This window comes from Morone saxatilis, unplaced genomic scaffold (assembly GCF_004916995.1).
Source record: "Morone saxatilis isolate NCDOM2014 unplaced genomic scaffold, NCSU_SB_2.0 Contig0, whole genome shotgun sequence".
Lineage (NCBI taxonomy): Eukaryota > Metazoa > Chordata > Actinopteri > Moronidae > Morone > Morone saxatilis.
In genome coordinates, this window is record NW_023339650.1 from 10,786,049 (window position 1) to 10,810,980 (window position 24,932).

Here is a 24,932-nt window from a genome sequence, read left to right on the forward strand (position 1 = left end):
AGTTACATAATGTGCCATTTGTGTTGCATGCACTCATTTGTGCTTTGTTGAATATTACTGTACTTTATATTGTATGAATGTATATTTGTGTTCTGTGTAACTCTAGCATAACAATGTGAAGGCATTGCTCAGCTGTGAGGATAATGAAGGCTGCACCCCACTCCACTACGCTTGCAGACTGGGTATCCATGACTCAGTGAAGAACATGTTGGGCCTCTCGGGGCAGATCGGCCTCGCATGCAAGTCCAAGGACAAGAAGTCTGCACTGCACTTTGCTGCCCAGTGAGTTTGACTGGTCCCTGAGGGCATAACTTTCCATACCATCCAACTAAATAATACTGATATGACCTGATTTTCTCTCAAAGTTGCTCAAACTTTTCAAATTTGATCAAAGACGTGCCAGCAATGTAACTGCTGTTGACACTGACCAGTGTGTGATGCATTGTATATACTCTTTTTTATATTGTTTCTGTTGTGTTATTTTAAAACGACAACATTCATTTTGCAGTAAAGTTGCAAGATTCACATCCTAAACCACCCCACTCTATTACTGTTAAAACTCTGAAGCAGTTCATTTCTATACAACAGAATTTAAGTGATGTATATTGATCAATGATACCACAGGACTATAAAACATTAATCAAATATGGCTCTTAAAAGGACTTTGACTCACGATCGTCTGAAAGCCAGGCCTTTATATCTGTAATTGAACAACAGTGGTCAGATGAAAAATGAACAATGTGCCTACATTTAAAACTGTTACCTCACTGCTGTTTTAATCTGGTGAGCAATTTCTATACTCAAAAGGCACTTGATGATTAATTGTCACGACATACCCATTATACAGTGACCCGAAGCAATTGTCACAAGAATAGAATTCAATTAGCGAAGCACATATGAAGAAACGTTGCTAACAGTGTGAAATGAGTGGACATTCAACATTATTGTTATTGATTTTTCTATCATGTACCTTCTATTTCATTAGAGCTAGAGGGCAAATTAAGGCCATGCTATGATATCATACCTTAACTATAGTAGACACCTCATTCCCTTTCTCCACCGGTCCCACTGCACTATCACAAAGTGCTGCTGACCTTCTTAAAAGGTTCAGAGACAAGAAATATCATAGTGCAGGCCAGCGTGTCACTTCTGTTTATGTCTTCTTACAGTTTGTCGCACCATTAGTCATTAACATGCCCCAGCACTTTTTACCGATATTTTACATACAAGTTCAAGCCCTGCAATAGTCATCTTCAGTGTCTTTGAGCAAGATACTCAATTTCCAAGATGTACTGTGCTGTACCTGCCCCCAACCTCTGGCTTTACTGTGCTGTGGGCTTTGCTCAAAAAGCATTTCCATTTCCAAGATCAACAGATCATAACAGTGTGAAAAGTTCTTCCACAACCTAATGCTTCTACTTATCCCTCTCTCCTTTAAGGTATGGGCGCATCAATACATGTCACAGATTACTGGAGACCATCACAGACTCCCGTTTGCTAAATGAAGGTGATGAGCGAGGCCTGACACCCCTGCATTTGGCTTCAAAAGAGGGGCACACCAAGGTTGTGCAGCTGTTGCTGCGCAAAGGAGCTCTCTTTCACAGGTAGACTAATAGAAAACATGAACATGCATAAACATAAAAAGTACATATACATGCAAAAGCACAGCGTACCAGTGGTTCCCAACCCATTTCCTTAAGGGACCCCTTTACTATCATTGAGTACATTGAGTAAATGACAACCCGATATATTTTATGACATTATACTTATTAACTGATAACCTGTATAATTAACAAAAATAGTGATCATAATAACTGCAGGAAGTTTTTGTAAAACAGGCTATTTTGGTTAATTTTAACCAGATTATTTCCTGTGAATATTGCATGTTTTATAGAGTTCTTTGTCTGTATTATGTATTTTTTGAAATTCTAACAATTATACATACTTATTAGGCTTCTTTTTTTTACACATTCTGTTTTCTTATCATTGTTCTAGTAGCTCTTTGGTTGTTTAACTGTGTACTTTTCTAACTTAGGAGGCTATTTGGCAGAGAGTGAAAGCTTTGTGGCTATAGCTTATGTTCAGGTCTTCAAAGTTAAGATTTTAAATAATACACTTTAAAAATAAGAGTTTCATTTAGTTTTTCCCCTTAAAATCAAGAAGGCCAAGAGACCCCTGTGATGCTTTGGTGACCCCTAGTGGGGGTTCTGATCCCCAGGTTGGGAACCACTGTACTATACTATCATTTATGTACTGTAATGCTGTGGTTGCAATATGCAGTATGCAATGTTTACACTTACCGTCATACATCACCAGTTCCCATTAGTTGAGCATATCTTTCTTACAGTGATTATAAGGGCTGGACTTGTCTGCACCATGCTGCATCGGCAGGGTACACACAAACTATGGACATTCTCCTGTCTGCCAATCCCAAGTTAATGGACAAAACAGATGAGGATGGGGTACGATTTACTGTTATTTCAAAAAGTTCAACATCATCCAACTCTGTAATTAATTTATCAAACTCTTTGTGATGCCAGGTTTAAGACCATGGGCACATTTTTGCAATTCATGAACAGTTATGTAAAAATGTCGCTGCCCTAATAAGTAGGAGTAGCATTGAATAATACAGACAGTTCTATAATGAATAAATAATAAATAATTGGTACTGTCTCCTGTTATGCACTGATATACCAGAACACTGCGCTTCACATCGCAGCGAGAGAGGGACATGTGGCTGCAGTCAAGCTCATGCTGACTCGGGGAGCAGAGCTCATCTTAAACAAGAATGACACGTCGTTCCTTCATGAAGCTCTGCAGAATGGGAGGAAAGATGTGGTCAACGCCGTAATTGACAGTGACAAGTATGTTATTAATTAATTAAAGTGTCTTTTCTGTAGAGAAATAGCTCAGCTTAAAACAGCTTCTGCACTGCAGGTGTTTTGTGTACTCTGTTTGTGAACCATGTATTTATCTAGCATTTCAGTGTTGGCCTGTGAAAACCATGTATCTCCAAAACATTAGCTTTTAGTTTGAAAAACAAACCTTTTTCAGCTTTGTGAAAATCAATTTTAAGATGATTTGATGGGGTTTAAATTTAGATTGTTTATCTATCATATGAAGTAGGAGAGTAAGTTGTATGTGACCGTGCCATTATTCAAATTCTTGCATCAATTTCTTCTAGGAAAAAGACCACTGGGTCACTCCTAGAATCAATTCTACAGATATTGTAGTGGCATTGTGATTCATTTGTGTTTTTTTTCTTCCAGATGTGCTGAGGCTTTGAGACTGTTCAACGTTGGCTCCATCCAGCGATGTCCTATACTAGAAATGATTGAGTTTCTTCCTGAGACCTACAAGGTTGCCACTGACAAAGAAAAAAACATGCGTATCAAACAGTACATCTGTGTGCACATTAGTCTTCATAAGTTGTCTCTTTCTGCAGTTTGATGTCGTATACACTGTTCTAACTGAGCATTGCTCTAAAGCCCTTAGATCCTTTGTCACTGTGTTTTTCTGCTTTCTTTATTAGCACCTACTGGACCGCTGTGTGAGAGAATCGGATGAGGATCACAACAGTTGTGACTACCATGTAATTCAGTTACAAGTTGCACAAAAGAAAAATAATCTATATTGTACAAAACAATATCAAGTTAAACAATTATTTTTGTTGTGTAGATTGAATACAATTTCACATGGCTCCAAGCTCCCATTGCAACAAAGAAGTTAACTGACAAGACCATGAGGGTTCAGCCGCTAGCTGCACTCAACGTAAGCAACTTTTTAATTTAAATAAAATATAGCTTTGGTGCAGCAGAATGCAAATACTCCCCCTTGAAGTAGCAAGGTTGTATTGCAGTCCAACCATTCACCTTTGTGTATCCATTGGCTCACATTTTGCACATATAGTCTCCTCTGATCATGATTAGCCAACTCATCCACAGTGGTGACACTTTTCCCCATCCACGTTTCTGCAGTTATGAAAACAACAAAGCCAAAATTAGTGGCTTTTTCACAAATATTTTACTTTTCCTGGCTCTCCCATGTCCTGCCCCTGTGTTACACATGTAACAGTTGATGAAAAAGACACTTTGTCATTGCTTTGTCAAAGTAAATTTCTTATGTCAGTGTGTCCACTAATTTGTCCACTAATCTTCTGGATGGCTTAAGTTATAGAAGAGCATATAAGGGAGTTTTTGTTGGAAACCAAACTTGCTGCCTAGTTTGGAGGGAAACAAAAAAGACTAGGATGTTTTGAGTCAGCTTGAAGAAGAGCAAGGTCCAATGCTCGGTGCAGCCAGTCTTCCTCTACCCCAACAAGGGGCCAGGTGGTGCTGCTGCCCTCCTGTTAACGCTACCATGTGTTGGGTGTACATGCTTATGGACAGGCTGATAAATGTGTTTGTCTCCCATTGCTGTTAGTGATCAGCACTATTTTTTTTATTATGCACTGCTGTTGACTGTCAGCTGTGGATGTATCGGGGGACAGCAGGGCTAATTGTTTTCAGTTGGAAAGTGGCAGCTGAAGAGGCAAAGGCCATGAGCCTACCAAAAGTTTCAAAAATTCAATCTTCATGCAAATGTTCACAAATGGGCTTTGGTGAGTGGCCAACTCTGCAGAGCCCTGTTAAATGATCTCATCTACCACCAAATGTTAGAAACACTTCATAGCATGGGTATACCTACTGAAGTGATCCTGCATTATGCCTGTGGAGATCAATAGGATGCATATACTTAAAATCCTTCAGGCTTTAGCCGGCAGGCTGTTCTTTTCTGTTTGCACCAAATGTGGCATTAACGGTAGGCTATTTTTCTGTTACTCTTTATGCAGGCGATGGTGAAGTATAACCGCATTGAACTTCTCAACCACCCTGTCTGCAAAAAGTACCTAGCGATGAAGTGGTGTGTATTCGTGATTCAACCTCCAACATTTCTCATTCTGATACGTTGCGACTGATCAGATTGCAAAAAAGATGATTTGTCCTGCTGAATGCACCAAAAACCAGTGCATTATTTACTTCTTCTAATGTTGAGACTGTTTTGTTTTCTTCTTTGTTTTCATCCTCAGGATTGCTTATGGGAGCACGGCTCATTTGCTCAACATGTTTTTTTACCTGTTAGGCCTGCTACCCCTGACTCACCTGATAGTGACTCTGAGGCCCACCTTTAACACCACTACCGTGGGCAAACACACTATCACCATGGTGCCCATATCTTTCATAGAGGTACAGTGATCAGTATTAAGGATGGCTTTGGCTCAGGAGGTAGAGCGGGGTCGTCCACTAATCAGAAGGTTGACGTTCAATCCGTGGCTCCTCCTGTCCTTGAGCAAGATACTGAACCCCAAATTGGTGTATTGGTGTATGAATTACTTTCTGTTTGTAATGGCCTTTGCCATCACTGTATGAATGGGTGAATGTACAATGCTTTGAGTGGTTAGACTAGAAAGGTACTACTTAAGTACAGTCAATTTAAAGAAGCTCTCTGTTAACATGTGGAATTTATGTTTAATTTCAAGGTCCAGTGTGTAGCATTTAAGAGGCTGTATTGGCAGAAATGGAATATAATATTCATAGGTATGTTTTAATTAGTGTATAAACACATGAATATAGAAATCGTTATGTTTTTCTTACTTAAGAGTGAACCGTTTTTGGAGTCCGCCATGTTGAACCGCTATGTTTCTAGAGTAGCCCAGAAGGAACAAAACAAACACTGGATTGGACATTACTCAACATTTGTCATTATGATCCAATGATAAAGTAATTCTCAATATTCCTTCTTTTCACAGCAAAGTACGTTCCTGTCCGTCTGCATGGTGATGGTCTTGGTCATGAACATCTATGCCATAGCAAAAGAGGTGGTGCAGATGTCGCAACAGGTACTGTTACGCAAGTGTCATTACCTCACATGTGCTCATAAATCTGTTCAGCACAAGGTCTGTGTGGACACAAGGGCAATCAGGTGTGATGGATGAGCGCCCTCTGATTTAGATGTGCAAGATCACTGAACGACCACAGTCAGAATGTCCCCTTCACACTTAGCCTGAGAGATTTTGATTATAACTATAAGAAACGCTCCCACATCACATCACATGTTCAGTAGTTAAAGTGTTGTTGTGCATGACAGTGTAATAGAAGCACTACACTCACATATTGCTCATACTGTATCTGCAAGGTTGTTTGTTTGTCTAACTACTTTGTATTTTTGCTGCTTTTCTTGTCACTTAAAAGCGTTGGAATTACTTCAAGGACTTTTCCAACCAGTCTGACTGGTTTACAGCCATCCTCTCTCTTTTGTTCATCATTCCCATCATGCTCAATGTAAGGGGTTCTTTACACTGGCAAGCAGGGGCACTGGCAGTTTTAAACTCCTGGGTTGGATTTCTCTTTTATATCCAGAGGTACTGTTCACGCTGACTTAATTCCCTTTCAACATAATGTCTTCTCTATGGTTTAGAGGCCACTAACTGGTATAATCTCCTGTTTCTCCAGGTTTGAGCGCGTTGGCATCTATGTTGTGATGTTCTGGGAGATCATGAAGACACTGGTCCGCATTGTAATGCTCTTCTTGTACCTGATGTTAGCATTTGGTTTGGCGTTCCATGCTTTGATGCTGAACCAGGTAGGAGAAGAAAGAAATAATCAAAATTCAGTAAGACTAAATGTTTCAAGTCCCTTGAGTGGGCCCAATAGGCAGAAAGAATAACATACAGATGATTTCTCGCTTATCCCTGTTGGAGCCAAGAATATAGTTTATACTGTGCATGGATGGAATGCCATTTGGTCATTTATACCAAATACGCATGCTCTTAGGAACATGAATGCACTTTCATGGCAAACCATTCAAGCTATTTCTGAATTAGTGTAACAAAGCTTGCCTACCAGCAGCTCACTAATTAACATGTTATATCTTGTTTGTTTAATCTGTTCCAAAACCAAAGTAACACATTGTGGTTTTATTGGGGCAAAGCCAGGCAAGCTGTTTCAAGGATTCTAGGTTATTTTATTGTCCTTTACAACACAGGGTTGTAGAATTACATTTAGATATAGTTCCCTTTATGCTACTTTTAAAAATTGATTAACACTTTAAAAAATAATTTTAAAAAAAGTAAGTTTTTACTTAGCAGTCTCTTCTGAGGGAAGAAGCTGTCTTTAAGTCTGCTGCTGATACCTGCTCTTTTCAGTCTTTGGTATTTTACTGTGTAAGATCACTTCTTCAAGACTCATTCTGTTCACTGACTTGACTGAAATCACTGACATTAAAAATGTTGCACGGAAAAGAGACGGGTTATAGAAAAATATTTTAAGCTTAGGACAATTTGGATTATTTAGCCAGTGCATATTTTATCATAATTGTTTGAAAGAAGTGACACAGTATCTAACTCTGATAGATAAAATTCGTATTCTTTTTTACTCTTAGAAAGAGTTTGACAGCGTGCCACTCTCAGTGATACAAACCTTTGTGATGATGGTCGGGGAACTGAACTACCAAAATAACTTCCTGGACGCTTATCTGAAGAATGAGCTCCCTTTTGGTTTCTTGACTTATTTAATTTTTGTGAATTTTGTCCTGCTCATGCCAATCCTGCTGGTGAACCTGATGGTACGTATGCACATAGTGCCCATCAACTCCCTATAGGCATCTACTGTACTTCTCACTTTTGTACTAGTTCATATTTTGAAATGGCTGAAAAGATGAGGTGGTTCTTATTTGTTTTTGGGTGTGTTGTAGATTGGTTTAGCAGTTGGAGACATTGCTGAAGTACAAAGAAATGCCGCCCTAAAAAGAATAGCCATGCAGGTATGTATTTCATTTTCAAAGCAAAGAAGTCATTCCATCTTTTATCCTGCTTGCTCTGTGCTTGCCCGGTCTACCATGATGGACAAACACAAGCACAGTAGATGATGCTGTGGTGTTTTGTTCTTGAGGCCTTTTTGCAAGTAGATTTGGAACATAGACATGTAAAATGTTCTACTTCTCCAAAAATATTATTGGCAGGAGACTGTACTGTGAGACATCTAAGTGACAAACCCATAGCTTTTTAACTATTTAGATTTCACTACAAAAAAAAAATTACTAATGTGACAGATGTACTTAAGAATATGAGTGATGATATTTGTTTAACTTTAAAGAATGTACAACCTTAAGGTCAAACAGAGAATAAAATACTTGCACCTTTAACTTAAACTCTGAATTTCTGACCCCAGATTGAACTCCACACCGCTCTCGAAGACAAGCTGCCTTACTGGTTTGTGAAACGAGTCGACAAAAGCTCCATCACCGTCTACCCCAATCGCAAATGCTCCAAGGTATCTTTAATATTTAAAAAATACTGTACAACATATTGATTCATCTTTGTTACTAATGTCAGTTCCCTTTCTTAATCCTTACTACTTTTCTTCAGCACTTCATAAGGCAACTATTCACAGGTGATGATGAGACAGATGAAGTCTGGAGTCGTCTGCAGGCTAAATCACAGAGGTGCCCTGCAATAGAGAATGAGCTCACAAAGCAGAAGTACAGGTAAAAAGAGGGGTACACATGATAATCACATGAGAGTCAGTTTTCTATCCCCTGGAATAATAAAACTATGTTCCAAGTAGGATTACTACTGAGATGCTGGAGAGCAAATAGTCTATTGAGCAATTTTATAGTAGTTTTTGGTGCATGAGCAGCCCCCAGTGGTGACAAAGAAATAAAGACAGAAAGATGTGACTCACTGTATTTCTTTCTATATTAAGTACATGGAACCACTCAGCAGTATCAAGCCTGAATTACGCATAAATGAAGTCTATCACCGAACCACACAAAGTCATGTTTTTTCCTCTTCAGGATGAAGGAGATGTCGAGCACGCTGGAGAAGCAGCACAACCTCTTGAAGCTCATCATCCAGAAGATGGAGATCACCTCGGAGGCCGACGAGTACGATGGCCCTGTGAACGTCAGAGGAAGCATGTGGCCAAGATTGAGTCAGGCTAAACCAAAAGTACACAATGTGTCTCGGTGGGTCCCCCTGATGAAGGCCATCGAGTCCAAGAGAAAATGAAAAGCATGAGACAAATAAAACATCTAGAAACAGCTATACAGTTTTACAAAGTGAATTATCACTACCATACCTAATTATACGACTACTGCACAATGTAATTCCTTTTATATATATATATATATATATAAGATTTAGCACTTGCATCCACTATATGCATACCGTTGATTGTATTAGTTGATTTAATCATTTTAGACTGAAACAGTAATTTCTTGTCCAGTACAGCGCTATTAAGTTACACTAGTGACACACTGATAATGATGAACGTTAATCTGTGGTGTGTATGCAGCATTGTCATACTTCCATAATGTGCACAGTAGCTGTTTATATAATGCTGTAATGTGTCTTTTCGTGAATATGTTTTCTCTCAAATATCATGTTTTACCTCTCCTTTTATGTCACCCCATAATTAAACATGTCTACGGTCATAAAAGATAAAGGAATATCAGCCAGTTTTCATTACATTTATATTTGTTGGTTGAGAGAATTTAAAGTTGCAATAGGAGCTGGGAGGACACCTCCCATGTGTGGACAAATTACAGTGGCATGTCAGGTCCAATAAGGCCTAAAATGAACAACTCAAGGCAAAATTATGTAACCTTAAAATCCATTAAGCACTATTTTCTCAGTGCATACAAAATCTATACGAATGCATCGATAGATACGTCCCAATGTTACATTAGACTGTATATGGTTTGAGTTGTTTGCCTTGCAGCAACTTTCTTTGCAGCTCAAAAATTGTACAATACAGTAATATATGCTTTATGAGTGACGTAAATTTTGTTGCGGACATCAATGTCTGAAAATCTGATAATATAAATCACATGAAGTGATTTTCTTTGTAATATTGTTTGAAATTGTCTAGATCTGGTTCATATTAATGTGTGGTGTCTTGTAAGCTAATGTAGGTCTCTAATGTATGACACAATGATAGAAAAACTTCTAAAACTTCACAGCGGCTGATGGATTATTGCTTCTGATTTGTGCACTTCCATCAGATCTGTGCACTCTAGCTGCTTCAGTGGTGATCCTGGGAATCAAAGGAGGTTGGGAGAGAAACAGAGAGAGCCTGCACCTGTCCCTCTGCTTCTCCAGCATAGGGCCCTGATAGAGGTCACCACCCCTGAAAGTCTTTGCTGATAGACAAATGCTAGCTCTCCCTTCAAGTCAAGTTTTAAGTGATATTTATTACTGTTGGCCCTGAATTGAATTATTCCCAGGGCAAATGCAATAACCATGTAACCATCAATTACACTGATGTTTTGGATAATATTTTCTGCTCTTACTTGAGGAGCTACATCTACAGAATGACTAATGAGCAACCTTGTTTTATCTCAACCTGCTTCTTGTTGACAGCGAATAAGGCAGCAGGTTGAAATATGTGTCAGATAGCCAATACCTTTCTGTGTTACGTGAAAAAAGATGACAGCTTATAAAATAAGGAGTAAATCAAACAGTAGAATCCCTTAGCTTGCACCTTCAAGTGTGTCAGTCAGGCCGTCCACATTGCTGACGGATGCAGTGACAGGGGATGAGATGGCTGCCTGCCTGTAGCTCTGTCTTACCAGGACAAGTGGAACTAAATATCTCAACCTCATGACACATCCAAGGATAAGCCAAGATCCCTCCAAGGTCCAACTGATGTCAGGTCTTCTTGTGAAAACTGCATGGAGGACCGGGATTGTGGGAAGCATGGGAATGTGTCCTTGGATTAGGAAGCATTCTTGGTCTGTGAAAGAGGGAAATTTGAGCAGTGGAAAACCACAGAGCACTTCAAAATCACAGTGACTTGCATTTTGACACTGAGAAACTGAAATGGAATATCATAAACAAGTATAACACATTTTGAAAGACTGAATATATTAGTAGTTTAATAAAGTGAGATTTGAGCCAGGATGTTGGGATAAATTACGCACCATCGTGGGAACTGTTGGAGTACAGTACAGCATTCATCCTAGTGCAGAGTACAGTCATTCCCCTTTCGTGACCCTGGCATGGCCAGCTACCAAAATCAAGCATGCATCTCAGCTGCAGTTAGGTAATTCTTGGCAGAGTCTTACTATTGTCATAAAAAAAATCTAGATTTCACACATATTATGTGGAGTAATAGCTATCAGGGACCTGGGATTTTCTTGGAATATCTTGAGTAAGTAAAGCCGGGTTCCTGTAAGTGCTGTATGGACACAGAACACAGAAAGTTTTTCCTTGACTTGCATTTCTGAATGTAGTGTGAAATGTGCTCTGTATTTTACATTGTGATGTTTGCAAATCACAAAGAGTACAACAGATATTCTGTCTGAAGGGTAGAGTTTAGTATAAAACAAATATAGAAACTTTCCAGACAGTATGGTATCTCTGCAAACACATTTTGCGATCCTGTAGCTTCAGAGGCCCGGAGCAATCTTAGTCTCATCTTCTCTTCCCCACTTTTGTTAGCTCTTGTTCTCAATCCACACTAAAATGTACTACCCTGTCTGATCTCTATCGGCCGCTACTCTCAGAAAAGTTTGGAGGACACAAAATGCAAAAATGGCCAAGATGCCCAGTGAAAAATGTTTGTGACACCATGGGAATGAAGATGGTGCCTCCTCGCCTCTGCCACACCCTTGTCATGCCAACGCTCCAGATGTCATGGGAACCGATAACAGCTGGGGCTGGTGCACGCAGGCTGCGTGTGAAAGGCTGCTCCATCTGCAGAAACCCAATCCCTCTGTGAAACCAGCAAAGGATTATGCACTTTTGATAAGGTCCTCAAGACATTTCTATTACCAAAACACATCTGTGGAACCGACAAACTTAGGAAATTGTTTACTACATATGTGCATTTCCAAATGTTGCAATTAATTGTGTGTATTATTATTACACAATATACTGGTATGGTGAAAAATTAGCCCTCAGACATCCTTATAGTCACATTGCAATTTCATCACACCTCCCACTAGATTTACCAATAATAAGCCAATCATTTACAGGGATTAATGTAATCATCAAGTTGCAGATGAGCAAATTAAGTCTTTAACAGTACACACAAGGAGACAGAGTTATGGTCTCACTGAGGTCATGGTGGCTTGGAGAAAAGGGGGAGGAGAAATGTTCAGAAAAAATCTCTGTACAAACGCCAAGTCCTGGCACTTAAATTAGAGGAGTAGCTAAGCAAGGAGGCATGTTTCGGTTTTAGAGAGAGCTGCAATTTCCAGACCTGACCTCACGCAGTTGCTACTGTAACACTGTGATGACTTGGTGACATTTGCAGGGTTACCAAATGGGAATTTAAAAGTAGTGTTAGTCTGCTGTCTTCCAACCTACAAACTTTTACAAAAAAAACCTCAAAACTGAAAATCTAGTTTTCCAGTCACTGCTGTCCCTGAAGTGCCACTCAGTGTCCGCCTGCGAGGCACAGGTGGAGCAGCCATGTCCACTGGCTCGGCTGCAAGTGATGCTGAGGACTATGAGACATGTCACAGAGGGACCGCTGCCCCTTTGGAGAGGAGCGCACGGAAGATGACTTGCTACAATCCCAGCCGGTATTCGGATGAGGAGTTGGATGATGACAGCCTGGAGGGGAGGATCAAGCATGAGCGCAGACTCTCCAAGGCGCACCAGAAGGAAGCGCGCCAGTCGCAGAGAAACGCAGCCAACGCCAGGGAGAGGGCGAGAATGAGAGTGCTGAGCAAAGCTTTCTCCAGACTAAAAACCAGCCTGCCCTGGGTACCAGCGGACACCAAGCTGTCCAAATTGGACACGCTTCGACTCGCATCGAGCTACATCTCTCACCTGAGACAGCTCCTGCAGGATGACCGATTCGAGAATCGCTTTGCGCACCCAGTCAATCTGGTATGAATATTACAAAACAAACATGTTCAGATAAGAAAACAAGTTTTAAAGTGAAACATCTCAGTATTACCTTTTAACAAACAAATGGAAAACCACTTTATATACTTTTAAACTCTATAGATTGGACTTTTATAGTGATTTTATATTGTAATCTGACATAATCACTCTCATAATGTCTCTGCTATTACTGCAGTATCATTCTAAAAATGGGGAATCTCTTCATCAAGACTACTATAATTAATAGTGAGTCTGGGGAAAATGTGTTTCTTGACTGCTAAACCTGTTGTCCTCTACTTTAACAGACCTGGCCATTTATGATGACTGGGCGATCAGAGGATAGCCCAGACATTTCATCCACTGTCAGACTATGTGGAGCAACAGCATAGGACTCCCTTCTTCAAACACTTCTTCTGGAGCGTGCAGAGATATAAAATGTTGACTCCTCCTGTCCAGTGCCTACCTTTATGAGGACTGTCTGCATAACTGTGGCTCAATCTCTCCCTGTGTGTCCTATGCAATGACTTTGAACTCAACTCAGCCTTGGATTGTGTATTTCAGAGTATGTCAGTTAGAAAAATAAAGATAGTACTCCAAGTTTGTTTTCAGATATGTTTTCTTGTGTGCATGTTTGCTGTAATTAGTATTATGGCATGTTTACACTGTGTGTAAGATCATTTATATTGGATTTAACAAACTCCAGTCTCACTAATAGTTTTGTCATTTCATTGACTATTGGACAGTGTTACAAATATTACGGTTAATCACTAAAACGTATTGATGTACAATACAGTTTGGGGAGCTCTGTCTGTATACAGCAGCACTCTGTCAAGTATTCAGGTGCTTTTGACAGGTTAAAGAGTACATTTAAAAAAATCATCTCATACCAAATGTCTGTTTTTCTACTCTGACTTGGCTGTATAAGCACTCATCAAGCTAAAATGGGCAGCAGGATTCTTCTGTATTGTAAATATGCAGTATTTATTGTGTTTGTGGTGCTTGTCTTTAAATATTTTTTCATTTTTCGATAAACAATTACAAATTACAGTCGTCTCCTCTCCTTGTGTTGAATCAAAAATTGTAATCCCCTTATAGTGATTTAGCAGCATCGTATTGTGTGTTTATTTCATCTTTTGAAACTCAGGTTGTCATGTGACTTAAATTCATGGATCTTAATGGTTTAAAATGATATGTAGCACATGTAACTAGTGGCCCGCTCTTATAAGGTGTGAAGAGCAAGTAATGGAAAAGTGTGATATTTGTGTCATTTGTACCTGTAACCAAACTCCAAGTGTGCATAAAAAACATGGTAAGCATTATTAAACCTTGGTTTGGTTTGCTCAATCAACCAACACATAAAACAAATATTCACAAAACTATGAGCATATTGAACCACATATTTTTGTACAGACTTCTCAGACTTTTAGACATATTTTATTCATTTTCCCAACTGTATATTGCCATAAAGCTTGCTCAGTGGACAACACTTTACCCACCATACACACCATTAGGTATTCAGATCACAACTCAGCAGGACTCGAGAGATCTTGAGCCTTACCATCGGGTAGAATACAGCTGTTCATATTTCAGTCAAAACAAAAAAAACTTCACAAAGCAATGGTCAAAAGTTCACCCACACAGCCATACCAACACCCCTCAGCGCACACATGCACAGCGGAACTTGCACACATGCCCCTAAACATCCATACTTAGTCGACAGAGAGAGAACAGATGACAGTGATCTCTTGATCTACGAGTCCTTTTATATTCAGTTAAACCCCAAAAGGATGTGCGTACAGATGGATGGAGATCCTAGGGCCCGGCAGTCTGGTGGTACAGACTGACAAAGTGCTTGAGATGAAGAAAGAAATGAAGAGAAGAGAAAGAGGAAGAGTTTTCATCAGGTTCATGTGGAGTCGCAGCTGTTGGCATGTTGGTGAGTTTCCCAGAACTCTGAACTGCTCTCCTGGGAGAAAAGCAGCCACTCTTGCTGGACAGCTAATGAGCTGCCTTCTCACACTCAGTCTGCCCCGGCTCTCGCACCATCAACTTCAAATGTGACGCCAAAAAAAAGCAACTTGTAAATGTTCAACGTGCATCTTGACTGCACCGAAAATGAGGTGCCATTAATCAAAACATGGCATGTTAACAAAATGATGACGCTTGGGACTGGCTTGCCCACAGTGAGCTGATCTCAGATCTCTGGGAGTGAAGCTTTCGGGTCTCACGAATAAGACAAAACATATTTTGTGCCAATTTGTGGCAACACTGGCTGGAACAGCAAAGACACTGCAGATATAAATGTGTTACTGTGGCAAGATTAATTTAAACTCATGCATTTTGTAATGTTACATGAGTGGCATCTAGTGGTGGGGAATGTGAACAGAGAGCAGTAAATCCATGACACTCCTCACATTCAGCTCAGCTGAGCAGAACAAAATAAACTTGAAGAAGTCATGATCATATACAACACTTGATGTCACTTTGCAGAGTGGATATCAAGTACGACCCTTTAATGGAGAAAATAATGATGAAAAGTCACTTACTGAGTTACAGCTTCAGCCATATCTACACAGTATATTTACTGTATATCTGCACATCTGCATCATTGTTCATGACACTTAGCAGAATGTTTTGCCTGTAAATCCCAAAGTAACTGTCCTAAAATTATTGTTGTTACTTTTAATATATTTTTTTGAAAATGGATTGAAATTAAACTGTCTAGTTATCTTTATCTGATTGTTCTTTTATATTTCAAGATACTGACACTAACTGCTAGCAAAAATCTCAAAACAAATGAGCTACATTTGCAACAAGTGGAATAATCTTTCACTACTGGAATATTTGCTTGTTTTAAGAAAAAAAGGGCAGTTTAAATATAAGACAGCATGACTGGTAGTCTAAAGGTAGAGACATCAGAGGACATTTTGAAAAGCAAAGATGCATTTAATATTATAATTAGGTTGAATGATGACTCACTGTCACACTGTCATACTGGGGCACCTGAATAGAACACAGAGATCAGTGTTATTAGTAACACCTGTGCGTTTTCCTACTATGACCAGGGGTGGATCTAGAGAAACATTCATGGGGTAGCAAGAGGTTGACATGGAGACTTTAAGGGGTGTCAGAAATAATGCTGATTTAATCACAAGCAAATGCATTTATCAATATTTGCTTGGAAAAAAGCCAAATGAAGATATTTGAGGTCAAAATTTTATTGTGGCACATCAGTGAAGCATTGAACAAATACAGCTTAAAGCTGGCAGAAATCAATAAAGAGTTTCATTTCCAAATCTGCAGGCATTTTTCCAAATTCACGTCTTTTTTCACTGAATCTAAAATGTGCATATAGCATAGCAGATAATTCAATTATATTTTTTTATTTCAATTTTTATCATATTATTTTTAAAATAAATCTGAATAAATATGACAGCATTTGACACCCCAGGCCACCCCTCTAGATCCGCCACTGTCTATGAAAAGTCAAATTGTCAGCTGTGGAAAATCTGTTTTTAAATTGGGGAAAAAACTGAAAGTGTTTGTAGGTAAAATAAATTACAGACAAATGAACACACCTGCCTTATCCTAATGAAAAAAAGCTCATCTTATATACCTTAGGTTTAAAGATATTCATAGACACTACTGGAGAACACAGGGTTGCAGTTTGTACCCACTAATAAACAGTACAATATTGATTACCATGAGCCATGAACCTGTATGTCCAGCAGAGGTCAGCATATCTTCACAATGGTCAACATGGTTGCAACAAAATGTGACACCTACTGCTTTCCTTACATTGTGCAGTATATTGAGGATTTGAGAAGCTTCAGCATTAAATTCCCTTTTTTTTGATTTTTTTCCCTTCATACCTGATTACCAAACCAATACTTGTTCAATTACCTTTTATTTTAAATAAAACATGTGCATTTAACTGAGAATATACCAACAGTGCATTCACTCTTTTGTTCCTTTTGTGCTTTTCACACAGAAATATTTTCTCCTTTAATTACCATTATGCCAACTATTTTTTAAATCAACATTTTCAGATATTAATTTATTTCAGCACATTGCTTTGATATACAGTTGCATCGTCAGCCATCGAGTCTCAGCACAATCCAACCTTTTTTGTTTTGGTACGACTGAAACATTTTTCGTTTGTAGATGAATTTCCATGAACAGGAAGGAACTATAGGTCCAAAGCCAACATCAGGGGTTCAGTGAGGCTGCCTTTGTAGCTGCCCCAAAAGCACTAACTTTGGGCCTTACAGCCTGCAGGAATCCAGCCTGGACGCTTTGAGCTTTCCAAACCCACTTTCAGCATGTTTGTTATTTAATATCCAGTCACTCAATACCACTAATGAGAAAAGGGATATGTAAATCCCAAACTATTTCAATCACGTTTGCCTAATGTATACACTTCCCCAAGGGGAGATTAGTTCCTCTGCTGTGTCCAGACTTTGTTTAGAAAATACATTCTTTCCAGGTATGAAAATGTTGACCCTTGAACCTACAACTGTCCTCCTAAAACAGATATTTAAGCTAACTACTTGGGCTATTGCTTTTCTAAAAAAAATGCTGTAATTATGATCACTGCAGTGAGGTTGTGGTGCAACATGGATGTGGATGTTGTTTTTTGATAACCAGCTCTATCCACACTCATTTTGTGAACTCAGTAGTTTCTAAATAGAACATCTCTGAGAACGTGCCAATGAACCGAGGAACCAGACATTTAAGGATACTTGCAACAGATCCAGAGCGGGACTTGGACTGAAGGAAGTGGTGGTTTGTCTGGCTGAAGGTCACTGAATGTTACAGAGAAATCTCTGTGCTTGTAAGTGCAACTGTGTAAGCATATATACACTTGTCTTTTCCATTTCAAGCACATACATACTTCTATAAATGTTATGATACTGAAACACAAATATTTGACCATTCATTACTACTCAAGATTTAAATCTTATAATTATTCTTTCATCAAAAAAAAGGTTTATCCTTTCTTAAAAGGCTGCCACAGATTTGTTGTGCTTTAGTATTTCATCAGTACGATGTGTGTGTTGTCAACACTAAATAAATTACAATGTCCCTGATCATCTAATGACGGACTATGTCACTCACATGCAGCAACATGGGTAATGAATGTGATTTAAATAGACAACAATGGAGGCCTATGGCACAGAGGAACAATCACACTTTGGCCACACAGACAATACTTCTGGATTTTCTGACAATAAGAAAAATATAGAATATCACAGGCATATGTCCAAAGAGCACAATTATGTCTATGTAATCCCCCAAGTAAAATATAAAAAAAATAATTACAAAATGAAATGTCATGCTGTTTTGTTCAGGATATTGTTCATTTTCTGTTGAGAGCGTCCATGCGTGTACTGCATGCTTATGCCCTCTGGTGAGTACGTGTGACTGAGAGAGAGACGGAGGCAGAGAGACGGAGATCTGTCTTGTGCGCGAGACTTCCTGTTACTCTGTGCAGATGACACACTCTTCTGTTAGATAGGTGATTGGGTTACAGTGCGGGACTGGCAGCCTCCTCTCAGGAGAGAATGGAGGCTCTTTGTGGCAGGATGAGCTGGACACTGAAAGGGAAGGTCGAGCCAAACACAGAAAAAAAAAACAGGAGAAGAAGACGGGAGGGAAGATGCATAAATTGGTGAGGAAGGGGTAAGGAGCTGTGCAAGGGACGGTTTGACAAAACAATATCCACACAAGCCCTGCGGCCCTCTCTCAGCGCCATCCTCCACTGTCTCCCTAACTGCGCAATAGGACAGGGGGTGAATATCAGCTCTGCGCTGCTGTTTGTTGGCTGAGGCAGTACTAAGCTGCTTGGGTGTTGTGTCCTGGTTCCAGCACTGCTACCAATGGGAGCCCAGAAGAAACAGATATTTGTGTTTGCTCTCAGGGCATGTGGAGCTATTCCAGCCCTGTTTACAAGGACTGGGTGGTGCCCCCTGGCCTATTATCTTGTCCTCGCCTTTCTGTCTCTCTCACAAAGAGATTTACACCACCAGGTTCTTTCAGTGGGCTTGTTTTACGTACACACTGGCTGCATATTTCTCCCATTGTGTTTGAGTTTCGGGATATGTAAGATGTGCTCTAAGATATACTCTTGCAGGCATGCACACAGATTTATGGTGTGGACAAACAAAGGTCAAAATCATGTCATTTGTGCCTAGGGAAAGATTTTGTTTAGATATTTAAAAAACATTACAGTGCTCAAACCGTTGATTTTACAGAGGGGGGAATAAAGTCTACATCTTTTGGTGAATTTCCTTTTTGTTTTCAGCAGTTTCATTAAGATGATAATAATAATAATAATAAGGGCAAATTACAGCTTGAAATTTTGAAATAACAACAACAAAAAGAATACCAATAATTACATAAAAATGTCATCACAGTTGTTGATAGTGTGATAGTAGTTTCTTTGGGAATATACTATTGTTTCTGTGCAGCATTAATGAGGTCAAGAATTTGTTTTGAGACAAGGTTTTACCCTAAAAACCTCTCAACCTGGCTGAATAGCGTTCACACAGTCTGAGCTGTTGGCTGTTCCAATCCCCCTCCGGTGGCATATTCTCCCCAAGTTCATCTTCTGACATTACAAAGACGGCCACAACCTGACAATGGAGATAATATTTTCCCTTCACAATGGTCTCCCAGTCTCTGCTCTGGGCGAAGGCTCAGTCGCTGTAAGTAGCCTGGGTTTTCCCATCCCTGTCAGACAGCGGCCCAGCCCAGTGGAGAAATGAGTCCCCAGGTTGCTTAAAGGCCCAACCTGTCAGCGGTCCAGAGGGATTAGCCATTCACAGCCTCCATATTGTTCTCCAGGCCACAATGGGCTGCATGGGGCCCGGCCCTTTGTCATCAACTCTGTTGTGAACTTCTGCTGGGGCAACAAAAGTGTAACACACCTGCAACTACGGATTAGATCCTTTTTTACCCTCTTTTTTCTTCTCTCTTGTCTTTTTCTCTTTCTTTTCTGACACATTGCCCGTGGCAGTGTTGGCCACATCAAAAGTGATCTTTTTGACAAAAAAAGTGGCTTTCTTGGTCAACACCCGGAGCAATGTGGACAAGATATGTCGATTATTTTTCTTTTTTTTTAATACTCTGGCCGTGATGTGTATATACACTTACCTGTGACAAAAAAGTGCCTTTATTTTGGTAATTCCAAATTAATATGTTGAAATGATTTATATTGTTTTACAGGAGTCAATCATTTCAATCAATCCAATTATATACACTGAATGTTTTTACAAGTCCCAATAAATGTCAGGAAGGATATATTTCCAGACATCAGTCTTATTTTGACATTCCTGCGTCACCTTTAACCTTGTGGAGAAAATATTCTGTCAAGGTTCTCTGATGGCCACATCCAAGCAACAAAACCCAAATCCAACCTTTTTTCTGAGAGGCTTGAACTTTCCATGACCACATCAGAAATCAAAGCGATTTCATGGTCATCATGTAGAACGTGATGTCCTCAAAAATCTCGGTGGAAGAGAGAAATGTATTGATATGTGGTCTCTTTTCTTGTTTATTGCCTCTGAGGAACGCTCAGTCTGCACAGGTGCAACAAAGAAATGTGGGCCTTTTGTATTTTGAAAAGATAAATACATTTTGAGTTATTGCAGTGATATTAGTGTTTGTAATTAGTTGCTTTACAAAGATTTCATTGTCATTACAACATTTCCCAATATCCGCTTTCAAACTTCTTGGATGTAAGTCACTCCCCTTACTCATTTTAAGGTTGTCAACTTTTGAGCTCAGTCAAGGTGGAGTTTTGTAACACAGGTGAAGCCTCATGTCTAATTTACACAGCAGCATGAATAACTTAAAACCACTATTCAAATGTTGCATCGACACACACGTCTCATACACAGCATCCACATATTTTACAATTTAAATCTATTCTAATCCATTAAAATAACTTTTTTGTTAAATGTTTTTCCTTTATTATTATGTGTTTTTGTTTCTAAAATGGGTTGAAGCATGTACTAACAAGAAGTAGTTCCATTTTGGAGGAGTATGATTGTTTGAGTAAGGTTGTGTAAAATGCATTTTTGAGTTAAGTTAATATCTAGTTGTTAATTTAATTGTAAAGAAAGAAACAGTAGACCATCCTTACTATACCTACCAAGACTGCAAAAAACATCAGTATACATATTTCAGAAGCTGTGGTTCCAAATAATTTAGTAATAATTTTGACTTTTTGTGATATTTGACATTTGTAAAAACTTATTTTAAGTAAAGTTAAAGTTAGGCAATGCACAACACACTTTCAAATTACACAAAAAGACAAAGACAAGATGAGTTTGTATGATTCTGAGTCAGTAGTTAAAATACCCCCACCCATTCCAAACTATCCCTTCAGGCTAATTGTCAGAGACCTTCAATCAGACATCATATCTTTAGGATTAGTTTTATGGTGCATCCAGTTCCAAATTGCTGAAGAGGGGATTGTCATTATGGCACATGATGGTCTCTTTGGGCTAACCTCAGGGTCACCATCATACACCAAGACACAGCTGACAGCAACACTCGGCCAGTTAACACTGTTTGATGGATCGCCTGTGCGTGTAAGCGTGCAAGTGTGCATGCAGGTTTGGTGTGTGTGTGAGATGTCTGTGGGTCCCCCTGGAGAGCCTCAATGGCCGGATGGTGTATCAGATGGCACGTTAATTACTCAGCCTTCAAAAGGGGGCTGTCCTGGGTAGAAGTGAGTGGAGGGCTGATGGCTATGTGGTGGTCAGAGAGGCTGCCTGTGGGGAAAAGGCGTGGGCATGAAGGGCACATGTGGAGATTTACATGCCTACCCAGAGATCACACAGAAAGGCAACCACTCACACAGGTGAGCACTCTCATCAGAGTCATCATCAGTATTTTTCCCTGTGTGTTTTTTCTTCAGATTTATTCTCAAAATATGACAAATCAGTGACACTATCAGCAATTTGTAAATAATTTATGATAATCTATCATCAATCAATTATTTGCTGAATCCATAAATGTACTCAATAACCAAATAAAGCTAAAATCAACCTGAGCAGAAGGTGGAACTGGTTACGGCATGATGCCACAAAATATAGCAGATTTTAGTTTTATAAAAAATGTTGACCACTTACATGCAGCAGAAATAGCCTTAAAACAACATTATCACCTTTTAAGTTGGTCAATATATTAGTGAACAGTTTATTTATTTACACGTCCAACAAATACGTAGCAACATTAGCATTCATTTATCATGTTTCTGGCCATCTGTCAATATAAGCCCAATATTCACTCTTCTTTTAGATATGTTTTGGTTTCCATTCATTCTTAAGGGAAATATGTGGTTCTTTAAATGCTAAATGCTCCACATCAGCTAGTCTCTAACTTTGTCAGTCTGTCGTTTTGTGACTGAAAACAGCTTCTGTGCTGCTGGCACTGTGAGAGTTGTAAGAGTGGATCAAAATAGTGAAGTTGAGGGGCCTGAAAACCAAAAACAATGTGCTGAAAGTAGCTATAAAACTAGCAGTAGCAGTAGCAGAGCTAATGGAAACTGGCAATGATTTTCACTATGAGAAAAACCTTTTAGATTATACATTGTAACTTGGTATTGTAAAAATATGGATCCTAGCAGCTTTAAACTCTCAATTGTAGCAACTTTAACCTCTGTCTTTATATACATATATATACATATCTATGTATATATATATATATATATATGTATATATATATATATACGTGTATGCTCGTACAAGTGTAGCTGTTCTATAGCTAAAAACAGGACAGTTGAGATGGACGTCGGCCTTTGACCCCACCTGACCCTGACCATCCCCCTGCCTTTCTGTCTGCTACCCCATCAGACACACACACACACACACACACACATAGCTTAGAGTTGCCAAAGCCCTCTCAGACCCCCTTCTTCTGTCCGTCAGATCAAAGCTGGCCGGGGGTTGAGAGGGACCTGACCCGTGGGAGAAGCGGAGGACCCTGCTGTTTGGCTAGTCGGCGGTGTGGAAAGAGACAAGCAGGCAGCTCCAAGGACAGCCAGAGAGCCCCCCAGGCTGATGGAGCCCTAAATCCATGGAGGTTTCTCAAGGCCATGCATGACAGAGGAGGTCATTTGTTCTGTCATCATAGAAAGACATACTCACACACACTTGAAAAGACACACACACTGTGTTTCTCTTACTGTCTCTTCCTTCCTCTCCGCATCAGAGAGACACACACTCTCTCTCTCCCCCTTTATCACTCCATCATAGATGCACAGACACGCACAGTCTCTTCCACAGCGTTTCTCTATTCTGTTATCTGCGTCACATGGTTACCATGCAGACATTTTCCATCCATCATCTTTCTCCCACTGTCTGGGCCTGTGACACTGATTAATTTGCGCCACAGAATGAAGACACAGCTCATTTCTGGGGAACTGTTCTGCAGTCGTTTATACATTGTGATGAACATTTTAGGACATGAAGAATACGTGAACTTCTCTCATATTAAAATTCAAAAACATTCACATACAGTTTCCCTAAAAGTTATCCACCAGTTAACTCCTAGTGTACAAATTGAATTTAAATTGTGACTTTTCTGGTCATCATAATCAATAATTGAAACTACTGCTACTACAGTAATTACACAGCATCACTGTTTGTTTAACTGATATTTTACAGCTGTTTTGATTTTTGTATACAATGGTTATATGGTAAAGTGTCAAAAAATATCTATTTGTGTGTCTATATTTTTTTTGGTAATAAAAAATGGTAATAAGTTCTCTTTTTTGACCTCATCATGCATCTTTCTTGCACTGTGAGTATTCCAGGCGCCTGCTGCCTGAGCCTGTGGCGTTGATTAATCTGCGTGATAATGAAGACACGCCACAAACCCTGGTGGGTGTGTAATCACCGTAATCATTTAATAATTATGTTGTATTCATAAGGAGCGGATGTTTCATGATCTGTTTACTCACTTTATCTCCACTTGATTAGATCTAATCACTCCTCAGTCATACAAAGTTGTTTCTTATAATAATTACTTGTAGCTCTGGTGAATTTGTGAATTGCCCTTTCCTTTATACTAAAGTGTAGGTACGGTGGCGGCTTATTTGCATCTATATTGCACAAAAAATCCCCAAAACTAAATAATATCCAATGTCAACAATAATAGGCTTGTATTTCACAATCTCTCTTAGCTGAGAACCATAAAATACAGTTTTGCAGCATGAAATTTCCTTTGAAATCCCTGAGACACCTGATGCTTGTTTGAGCTACTTCATGCGTCTCATACTAGCCTCCTCCGCGTTTTTATTAAGCACCGTGCAATTTCAGGCCCTGTGTTCCCCTCTCTGCGCACTCTGCCTCTGGTGTGCAACAAAAAGACATACTGTAGTACCTCTCATTGACTTCCCCACACTTCTCTGTCTCTCCTCTTTCGTTTACAAGGTGACAAAGCTTGCCGCAGTGTCTCAGTACAGCTGGCATCCCCAGTAAACGGGGCGCTCCCATGTGATCTATCTGCATGGTGCTCATGTTATCTCCAGTGAGGGCATTTAAAGCTCTATGTCTTTTCCACATGGCCCAGACTAGTTTAATTACCCTGCCCTGCCTCAGCTGTGACTGTGAACGCCCACCACTCTGGTTCACTATGTGGGAACCAGGGCGGAGGAGGACAAGGGCTGGAGTCCTGCTGCATTAATACTAATATGAACTAATACTCATTAACACAATGTGTTGAGAGAACAACACAGTTTGGAGGGAATTGCATATTCTGTTGTATTATTTTGTATTGTATTATTATATGAATGTGCAGATTTTACACAATGTTGAGGTTTTTTTTTCATTTTTTCATTTATATTTTATTGATATTTTCCTAGAAACATATACTAGAATTCTACAATTGTCTAGTAAATCATAAAAAAGATACATAGGCAAAAAATAGAAATACCCGCAGTAACATCTGCATACACACATGCATACATATATACATATACAAATATATATGCATGCTCACATACAGTATAAGCACATGCAAATCTGGATACACAAATATTTACTCT

The 24,932-nt window shown here is 39.4% G+C and overlaps 2 protein-coding genes across 2 annotated transcripts in view; both read left to right on the plus strand.

Moving 5' to 3' along the window:
* Positions 1 to 9,046, plus strand: part of trpa1b (transient receptor potential cation channel, subfamily A, member 1b) — a 17,936-nt gene extending 8,890 nt beyond the window's left edge. Inside the window, exons 11-27 of the mRNA XM_035654259.1 lie at positions 107 to 282; positions 1,440 to 1,604; positions 2,348 to 2,462; positions 2,698 to 2,864; positions 3,270 to 3,360; positions 3,533 to 3,592; positions 3,679 to 3,771; positions 4,832 to 4,902; positions 5,069 to 5,225; positions 5,789 to 5,878; positions 6,231 to 6,400; positions 6,492 to 6,621; positions 7,420 to 7,602; positions 7,732 to 7,800; positions 8,208 to 8,309; positions 8,405 to 8,523; positions 8,833 to 9,046. Of these exons, the coding sequence (XP_035510152.1) occupies positions 107 to 282; positions 1,440 to 1,604; positions 2,348 to 2,462; positions 2,698 to 2,864; positions 3,270 to 3,360; positions 3,533 to 3,592; positions 3,679 to 3,771; positions 4,832 to 4,902; positions 5,069 to 5,225; positions 5,789 to 5,878; positions 6,231 to 6,400; positions 6,492 to 6,621; positions 7,420 to 7,602; positions 7,732 to 7,800; positions 8,208 to 8,309; positions 8,405 to 8,523; positions 8,833 to 9,046 (2,172 nt within the window). The remainder of the gene's footprint in view (positions 1 to 106; positions 283 to 1,439; positions 1,605 to 2,347; positions 2,463 to 2,697; positions 2,865 to 3,269; positions 3,361 to 3,532; positions 3,593 to 3,678; positions 3,772 to 4,831; positions 4,903 to 5,068; positions 5,226 to 5,788; positions 5,879 to 6,230; positions 6,401 to 6,491; positions 6,622 to 7,419; positions 7,603 to 7,731; positions 7,801 to 8,207; positions 8,310 to 8,404; positions 8,524 to 8,832) is intronic.
* Positions 9,047 to 12,232: 3,186 nt separating this feature from the next.
* Positions 12,233 to 13,865, plus strand: LOC118322147 (musculin). The gene is made up of 2 exons (XM_035653738.1): positions 12,233 to 12,877; positions 13,180 to 13,865. Exons 1-2 carry the CDS (start codon positions 12,455 to 12,457, stop codon positions 13,261 to 13,263), a joined length of 507 nt encoding a protein of 168 aa, XP_035509631.1. The 5' UTR covers positions 12,233 to 12,454; the 3' UTR covers positions 13,264 to 13,865.
* The last annotated feature ends 11,067 nt before the right edge of the window (positions 13,866 to 24,932 follow it).

Bases quoted from the DNA above. Each gene is read 5' to 3' on its own strand.
- LOC118322147 (XM_035653738.1), top strand. From the start codon at position 12,455: ATGTCCACTGGCTCGGCTGCAAGTGATGCTGAGGACTATGAGACATGT. The intron at 12,878-13,179 runs GTATGAATATTA...CTACTTTAACAG, and splicing joins TTGCGCACCCAGTCAATCTG to ACCTGGCCATTTATGATGAC.